The 9289-nt window shown below is 33.8% G+C and overlaps 1 protein-coding gene across 3 annotated transcripts; it reads left to right on the forward strand.

The window, feature by feature from the left end:
• Positions 1 to 3533: 3533 nt before the first annotated feature.
• LOC107872395 (receptor-like serine/threonine-protein kinase At2g45590) lies at positions 3534 to 8678 on the forward strand. 3 transcript variants are annotated; one of them, XR_007044059.1, is made up of 3 exons: positions 3536 to 6317; positions 6504 to 7505; positions 7882 to 8678. XR_007044059.1 is itself a non-coding variant. In XM_016719126.2 (2 exons), exons 1-2 carry the CDS (start codon positions 4276 to 4278, stop codon positions 8003 to 8005), a joined length of 2166 nt encoding a protein of 721 aa, XP_016574612.1. In that variant the 5' UTR covers positions 3534 to 4275; the 3' UTR covers positions 8006 to 8678. The 3 variants fall into 3 exon arrangements, 2 of the variants coding, with proteins under 2 accessions (XP_016574612.1, XP_016574618.1); XM_016719126.2 differs by lacking the exon at positions 6504 to 7505 and having other exon boundaries at positions 3534 to 6317; XM_016719132.2 differs by lacking the exon at positions 7882 to 8678 and having other exon boundaries at positions 3537 to 6317; positions 6529 to 6882.
• Positions 8679 to 9289: the final 611 nt, after the last annotated feature.

Below are 9289 nucleotides of genomic sequence, written 5' to 3' on the forward strand. Positions count from 1 at the left end.
CACAGCTAACCTTCATTTTAGCTTTCAACTTGCTTTAGTCCTCAAAACTCACATTAGCTCTCCATCATTTTTGCTTTCCCTTTTGTTTTTCTCTAATTAAGTAGTACTAATTTCTTTGTTTCTTTTATATGGGGTAGGAAGCAAGATATTTTATAGTACTATATTCTACTTATATTATGTACTTTGTTCTTGCAATGTTTAAAAACGAAAGAATGAAATATGCTAATTCGAATATATAGTCATATCTAGAGGGGATAGATTAGTTAGGAATGAGACTGTACGGGAGAATGTGGGAGTGACTTTGGTGGAGGACAAGATACGGAAAAGAAGGCTGAGATGGTTTGGGTATGTGATGAAAAGGAGCACGAATGCCTCAGTTCGTAGGCGCGAGAGGCTAGCGTTGGATGACTTCAAGAGAAGAAGAGGTAGGCCGAAGAAGTACTGGAGGGAAGTGATTAGACATGATTTGGAGCAGCTTCTACTTACTGAGGACATGACCCTAGATAAAAAGGTGTGGAGGCACAGATAAGGGTAGAAGACTAGGATGTTTGCGTGGGTTGTAGTAAGTAGTTAGAAGAGCTCAGGTTTAGCTGGGTTAGTAACCCTAGGGCTGTGTCCATAGGTAGGAGCCCCTAATCAGGCGGGTTTGGGTCTCTTATTTCATATTGCTCTGAGTTCTATTTTATTGTGTCCTATTCCTTTTTAGGGTATATCATCCATCATGCTTCATATTTCATTACGCTCTTATCTACTATCTTCTATCTTGAATCGGGAGTCTATCGGAAACAGTCTCTCTACTTCTTTGAAGATAGCGGTATGATCTGCGTACATTCTACCCTCTCCAGATCCCATTTTGTGGGAATTTACTGAGTTTGCTGATGTTGTTGTTGAATATATAGTCATATGGATGTTTCAAGAATTGCAAGTAGTTTTATAAAGCAAAATGCAATATGAACAAACGAAGGAATCACAAGAAGATAAGGTTTTTAATGCTATCATGCATCTCATGATATTCAAAATGGTTTAGGAGAGGATATAATCAAAAGTACTTTTATCCAATTATTCCTATTGGCTATTAGTAATTGCAATGAGATGGCCTCCATGGGAACATGGATTTTATGAGTAATTCACATTGTTGATCAATTAGATTTTAGTGCTCAGGTAGGCACAAGACTCATTTTCTTTAGGTAGTATCAGCTCTAGATCTATCTTATTTTTCATTTTCAATGTTAAGACTCTCATATTGAATTAGTAACACATCAGACGTCCAACCTTGGGATGAGGAATTTGTGAAAAGTCCCACATCGGATCACCTTTAGAGATGGATGGTAATATCATTAATATGACTTGGATAATATTATATTTTAAACTAATTTTTGATCCCGAACTAGATCTAATATCCATTTCTTTATAAGTACTTATGTTTATACACCAAAATAATACAACAACATATCGAATACAATCTCGTAGATTGGATCCGAATCCGAAAGAAAAAAACAATAAAAAGGACAAGATGTTCCTTGGCTGTTTGGACCATTTTTATTGCTTGTATATTTCCTCTTTTTTTTTTTTTTTTTTATATGGTTAAGGGTTAATTATGGCTAGTGTCTCATCTTCATTAGTAAGCTGTCATTAAAATACAAAGTTTTGTTTATTTTTTTACATGGCCAAAATGGACTTTAGAACCTGCAGATAATTGGAAATTATATTCCATGTTGACTAAAATTGGAAGTTGACAATCAATTTAGAGCTGATTTTTTCACAACTCAATCAGTGACTAAACTCTAAAGTGCTTTTTATAGATTTATATACTTTAAAAGTTTCATGACCTCACATAATTTCGAATCTATTTTCGGTAACATAATATTTTCTATATGTTTTTTTTTTAAAAAATTATTTATAAAAGTGAACCAAATATATTTTTAGAATCACCAATGATTGATTATATTTTTTGTTCTTTCTGATTTATAAATCTCGGTGTTGGAATGTCTCTAGGCGTTTCATAATTCATATCATTATATACCAATAATGTTTTTAATTCAATTAAATTTCAAATGATTTAAGAGACTCAAATTCAGTATTATAAAAAAAAAAAAATTCAAGTTCAATTGATGTACGGAATTAATTTTTAAAATTTGATCCTAATTAAATGATGTCAGTAGAATAGGACAAGGGAATGATTATTACCTTTTCCATCCCAATTTGGTTGTCCATTTTAAGTTGGAGTTAGGCCATCAATATTAATCACAATATTCTCAATATATTTTATTTTATTTTTAAAATATTTGTTTGATCATAAATATTTCTTGAAATTTTTTTACAATGTTTGAATTTTTAAAAAACAACTCAAGAAATATTTTCAATATTTTTGAATTCACTTGTAAAATTTTTTATTTTATTTTCAAAAAATCTAATTTTTTTATTTTCATTAACCCAGTTTTCATAGAACTCTAAACTTTTTAAAATTTATTTTCATTTTTTATATTTTTTTTACTTCAAAAATACCTCATTTTTAAAAATATTCTACTCAAACACAAATTCAACTCTGTTTTTTCCTTTAAAATATTAAATAAAATAAATATATATTTGATTTTTATAGCCACTGACTTCTTTTTTTCCTGAGGTGTTCGAAGTTCAAAACATAAAAGAATATGATTGATTTGTTTATCTCCTAAAATATTTTTTGAAACAAACACTTCTACTATTTTTATGCTGATCATTTGATCATAGATTTTCAGATATTTTCATGTTTTTAAAAATGGACTCGTATCAGTTTCTAAATTTTTAGAGCTTTCACTCATAAAATTTATAAATTCACAATTTTGAAATTTAAAAATCACAATTTCAAAAATTTAAATTTTTAATTAACTTCAAAATCTATGAGGTAAGTGTTTGTTTGATTGGGAAACAACCTATTTTGAAATTAACTTTTATTTCACCCTCAATGTAAATAAAAATAACATTATAATTACGAGATAATAATTTTAAAATAAATTATTTTATTTTAATTAAATTTAAATTAAATTTATCTTAAAATTAATTTCAAAATATATTATGGCCCCGATTGGTCATGAAAATCATAATTTTTGAAGTTGAAGTTAGAATTGAAATTGTATTTAACCATGAATATAAATTAAAATTATTTTTAAAATTTTATGAGAGAAATATGAGTGAAAATAATAAAAATTTTAAATACAATTTTAAAATTATATTTAAATTTTTTATGACTAAACACATCTTTATTTTCATTAAAATAAAATAATTTTTTTTTTTAAAAAAAATAATTTTTATGGCCAAGCGACTCGTCTCATTCGTGGTACCAAACTGCACTTAAATATGTGCTAAAACTTTATTCAAAAAGGTAAAGAGAGAGAAAGAGGATTGTGAGGAAGCCTCATAGTTACGTCATTCGCCCCGTGACTTTAGTTTTTGACTCACCCAAAAAGTAAAACTGATCTAATTTTTTATTTTTTAATTTTGGTGCTTCATGACAGTAGTAGTATGTTAGTAGAACAGACTACAAAGAGATGAGAAGATAAAGACCACACACAGTCACATACTGCTCACATTACATTACACACTATCCCTTGTTTGTTCCTTCTTTCTTCCACCAGTCCTTTTCCTTAAGCCAAAATCTCTCTCCATCAACATTCACACTCTCATACTACACTCCATAAACATACCCACTCCCCCATTTCTTGTTTTTGTTTCTTCTTCTTCTGAACCTCCAAAGCCAAGTCCTTTTCTTTGTAAATTTCGTTCATTCATATTACAAAACAATATCTCTCTGCCAATATGGATCTTTAACAAACTACTCTTAATTCCCCTTCTTTTTTTTTTTTTTCTATCCACATAACAAATATGTGTGCTAATTGAAATATGCATCTTTAGTACTCTTCAAAGATGACGCCTTTCTTCCTCAAGAAAATGCTCACTAGATTTACCATTCTTTATTTTTCCTTCTTGTTTCATCATTGACAAATCTGTTTTAACTGTTTCATTTTCAACATAACATCTGTCACCCACAATAGTGTTTATCACCATTCTTCTTCTTCTTCCACATATAACAAATCTTTTGCTAATTTCTATCTCTAAACACTTGCAACATTACCCCTTTCTTTCCAAGTTGGCAAATCTGTCTAATATTCATCCTTAAAAACTCTTCCAATATTACCCCTTGCAGTCACATAGTGAATGTACTACACACTCTAACCAGTTACTTTTTCTGCAAATATGCATGGTTAACACATCCGAGATTACACCTTTATTCAAGAAATGCCTCCAGAAAACCCATACCCACCACCCCTAGCACCCCTTCCAGTCTTCCCCACCACCTACCTCCCACCCCCACCCTCCTCTCACCACCACTCCCACTCCCCTCTCATCCCACCTTTCATAGCTGCTGCTTTTGGTTTAACCTTCTTCATTCTTGCTGCCGTCATATACCGCAAAGTGTCACGCAACAGGACTGTTCCTGCAGATCTGAAGTCACCTCCACCACCTCACAAGTTCACCTACTCGGTCCTCCGCCGTGCCACTGCTTCATTTTCAGCTGCTAATCGTCTTGGTCAAGGTGGATTTGGTTCTGTTTACAAAGGTGTCCTTCCATCTGGACAGGAGGTAGCCGTGAAGCTAATGGATGCTTCCGGATCCCTCCAGGGCGAGAGAGAGTTTCACAATGAACTCTCTCTAGCCTCGAGGATAGACACTACGTCTTGCCATCACGTAGTGCCTATCCTCGGGTTCTCCTCCGATGAAAATGGTTATAGACACCATTGTTCTAGGCGGAGGAGGAGAAGGTTAGTTCTAGTGTATGAATATATGCATAATGGGAGTCTCCAAGATGCTTTGTTAGATAGGAAGTGTTCTGAGTTAATGCAATGGAGAAAGAGATTTGATATTATAAGTTCCATTGCAAAGGGTGTTGAGTATCTCCATTACTCCTGTGATCCTCCTATAGTACATGGAGATATTAAGCCGTCTAATATATTGTTGGATTACAATTTTGATGCAAAAATAGCTGATTTTGGACTAGCACAGTCTTTGACTAAAGATGATCAAGTTGTTGAGTCTTTTATTGAAGATGAGGAGAGAGTTGAGAAGGGGGAAAAAGGAGAAGGTTTTGAAAATGTGGAGGATAACGGGTCGATTCTTGAAGGAAATGAGAGTGTGGTCACTGAGGAGGTTGTGATAAATGTGGATCAGTTGGGGGAGAGTTGTTATGTGAGGGTGTTGGATGGGGATGCGGGAGGGGTGTCGCCTGAGATGGGAGTTCCATCAGAGGGGATGGAAAAAACTAGTGTTTCTGAGGGTTTTTTTGATGGGGTTAGTGTGGATAGTGGAATTTTGAAAGGGATTGGGAGGGGAACTAGTCAATCAGGTAGAGATTGGTGGTGGAAACAGGACAATGTAAATGGTGGATCAGATTCTGGGAGGATTAAGGACTATGTGATGGAATGGATTGGTAGTGAGATCAGAAAAGAGAGGCCTAAGAAGGATTGGATCGCAACTACAAGTGCAGAAGAAGATATTGCCAAAGGGGGACAACAGAAGCAAAGAAAGAAACTTGAATGGTGGGCATCTTTGGATGAGGAGAGACTTAGGAGAGAAAGGAAGAGTAGGAAGCCAAGAGAATGGTGGAAGGAAGAGTTCTGTGAGGAGTTAGCCAAGAAAAAGAAGAAAAGGGATCTCAAAAGTGGAGAAATGTGGTGGCAAAGGGATGAAGAGGTAGCGCATGAAAGAAAGAGGAAGAAAAGCAGGGGAAGTAGGAGTAGCATTGATTGGTGGCTTGATAATTTCAGCGGTGAGTTTCGGATTGGAAGACGAAGTAGTCAAGATTTTGCCAGTGGAGAGATTCCCAAGAGTGGAGGTGTGAGTAGTACCCCCAGTATGAGAGGAACAGTTTGTTACATCGCTCCAGAATATGGCGGTGGAGGGCAGCTCTCAGAGAAATGCGACGTGTACAGTTTTGGTGTTTTGTTATTGGTTTTGGTCTCAGGGAGAAGGCCACTCCAAGTTACAGCTTCTCCGATGTCAGAATTTGAGAGGGCTAATCTAGTTTCATGGGCTAGGCAACTTGCTCATTCGGGCAAGCTTTTAGATCTTGTTGATCCCAATATTCAGTTACTCGATAGAGAACAAGCATTGCTTTGCATCACAATTGCTCTAATTTGTTTACAGAGATCACCTATCAAGCGTCCCACAATGAAAGAGATTGTTGGGATGCTTTGTGGTGACTCTGAGCCACCCCACTTGCCGTTTGAGTTTTCCCCTTCACCACCATCCAATTTCCCTTTCAAGTCCCGGAAAAAGGCCCGGTGAGTTCACAAGTGTTCAATTACCATTTCATTAACAGTAGCTTTCCACTGTTCAATGTAATCTTCATGTATTATTATGTAGAAATTGTTAGAAGAAAAGCAAAATGTGTCATAATTTTCTTATCAGCTTTTTCTTTTGCATAACCTTCTCTAAATTTCCTGCATGTGTTATGATTGGTGCACTAGTTATCTTTGGCTTTTGCTCCCACAGCTAGCTGAATTGAAGGAATCCCAGGCTAAAAGTACCTGATATGACTCTTTGCTTCCACTTTCTAAAAGGGGCGAGTCCACCAGTAATTATAAAATTCAGTGCCCTTGAACTATAAGGAGCTTGCTTTATTGCTCTCATAACTTACTTTTTTGGGTCCCAGAAGATACAACCGTTGCTGGTCTGTTGCCTTAAAAAAGTAGGATGATCTTGTTTACAGTGTACTTGTTTCATTGCAGAATAAACCCCTCTTATCCCACTATCCCAGAGGTAATTACAAACTAATACTCCTATATGAAGTGCTTTTTTGTTTTGTATACGCTGATAATGTATTAGCTAAGTCATCTCAGTGACCTATACAATGTTCTAGTATAAACATGTAGTTATAACTGTTCATACTGCAAAACAAATGATATGCTTGGGGACATAAGAGAGAAAAGTAACAACACTATATTGGGTTTCTTGAGAAAACTAAAGCAGCAAGCAAGAGCTTAACAATAGCAAGTGCTGGTTTTATGTTACCATAGTTGATATAATATATGACTGCTGTTCTATTTTATGTGTTTACAGCTCTTTGTTATAGGAGCTAAAGATAATATGAATACCTATATATTATAGTTTGACATATAGGTCATCCACATTTAAGAAACAAAAATGATATAGACACCAAAACGATTTCACATTCTTCCCGTTCATTGGGGATCAATAACAGTTTTTGATTACTAAATAGTAAGTGAAAGTTAAACAGTATTGTCAAATATGAGGAGAAGCTGAGTACTATTCAGTACTACGGAATTTGGTTATTCTTGCAACCTACAATTGTCATTTTTATGTCTCTTGATATGTTTAATGAAGTGTATAAGCATCTCAAATGTCGATGTGAGTTGGTTCCTTTAGAAGATGATAACAGTCATGGAGATCATTTATGTTGGACATACTCTAATAGCACGGTTCAAAACAACATCCGACAGAAATGCAAGGTAAGACTGCATATATACATCCTTGTGGTGAGGCTGTCCTTTTTTTTTTCTCTAAATAGCATGGGTATCATTTTGAGTATAATATCTCAGCTACCAGGCTATCTGGTATATCACCTTGGATAACTCTCCGTTCAATTCTCCAGATAAATGTAACAGAATTCTTTGTGAAACCTTCTTTTTCATTTATCAAGTAACTTTGGTTTGATTTAGGCTGAATTTGTCCTTCATAGCTCTTGAAGTTGACACATAATAAACTTGAAACACAGATATAAACTTTGTGATGTTGGTTACATCTGTTGTATTTTAGTTTTGATCACATAATGTTTGAATGTTCATCAACTAATTGGATAAGATATTTGTGTTACTGTCTCTGTAGGAGGTCACTGGAAGTTGTCTTGTCAAAGAGGAACAGCACAAATTTAGTTCTAACACATGAACTGGTGTTAAAGGTGCCTACTTTTGTTTACATAACATGTCCCTCAAAAAAAGAAAACCTTTGACCCACAATGCTTTATGATAAAATCAGACAAGACACGTTGGTTGTCTTAGCAAATCATTGTAGTTTTGAGATTATCCTTTCCTCTTCCCTACATCATATAAGCCCTCTGGATTCACTATATGAAATGTTAGTGTGTCATCTAGATATTTATGTGCATTTAGTTTAATTTTTCTGGTATATAGCTGTCCTACTTATGGATACGTGTAAAGAATTATATTGAAAAATGGGGGCCCGGTGCACTAAATTCCCGTTTTTATTGTACAAACCTTATCTTGCATTTTTGCAAGATGCTATTTTCACAATTTAAACTCGTGACTTTTAGGTAACATGACAACAACTTTATCAGTTACCAAAGACTCTCCGAATTATATAATCGATTCTGATTAGTTTGGAAACGAGTCAGTTGATTGATTGATTTACTAATAGTCAAGCAGTCACTATTAAATTGTCTCTCATTCAAATCCTAGTTGTCGAGCAATGACAGGTTGCGGAGAAAAAAAAATCATTTGTTGGAGTGGATTTCTTTGCTTCATAATTTGAAAGTGATGGTGGTCATTTTTATTTGTCAAAATTACTTTCTGGAGCTGTACTATGTCGGTTTTGTAAGTTGAATACTTTTACTTATATGTTTGTCATTTGGACTCCTAAATTTATTAAAAATTAATATTTTAAATTCTCTTTTGGTGAGTGTAACACTCTTTCCCATGTCAGCTGTCACGCCTGACACGTCTGTCACGTCATTTAAAAAAAAAATTACATTAAATTTTAAGTCATTTTTAAAATGCTACATAATAAACTAAATATGAAAATTAATTTAATTAAATAAGATAAATTTATAAATTGTAGAAAAATTTGAATAATCATATTTTTATTTCTGTTCATAAATTAAACATCAAATCCATTTCAAATAATTAAAATTTTCTCCAATTAATTTAAATTTTTAACTATAAATTCATATATACAAGCATAATAAAATTTTTATTTTCAAATTTGAATATTTTTAATAAATTCACAAAAAGTTTAATTTATCTCAAACAAAATTTACTAATTTTTTTCAATATTCACTATTAACTCACTTTCAATTTAAATTTAAATTTTAATCCTCAAAAAAATAAAAAGATTTTAAATTTAAATTTTAATTAATAAAAAGAATTGAATTGAAGGGTATGGGGCTAGGGGTGGGGTGCGAGGGGTATAGGGGTTGGGGAGGGGGGACGGGGTTGGGTGGGGTGTGGGGGTAGAGACAGGCTGGGGTGGGAAGGGAATTTTTTTTAAAAAAAAATTT

This window comes from Capsicum annuum, chromosome 1 (genome assembly GCF_002878395.1).
Source record: "Capsicum annuum cultivar UCD-10X-F1 chromosome 1, UCD10Xv1.1, whole genome shotgun sequence".
NCBI classification, from domain to species: domain Eukaryota; kingdom Viridiplantae; phylum Streptophyta; class Magnoliopsida; order Solanales; family Solanaceae; genus Capsicum; species Capsicum annuum.

Excerpts from the sequence above, each read along its gene's own strand:
- LOC107872395 (XM_016719126.2), top strand. The coding sequence starts at position 4,276 with ATGCCTCCAGAAAACCCATACCCACCACCCCTAGCACCCCTTCCAGTC. Across the intron at positions 6,318-7,881 it reads AAGTCCCGGAAAAAGGCCCG|GAGGTCACTGGAAGTTGTCT; the intron begins GTGAGTTCACAA and ends CTGTCTCTGTAG.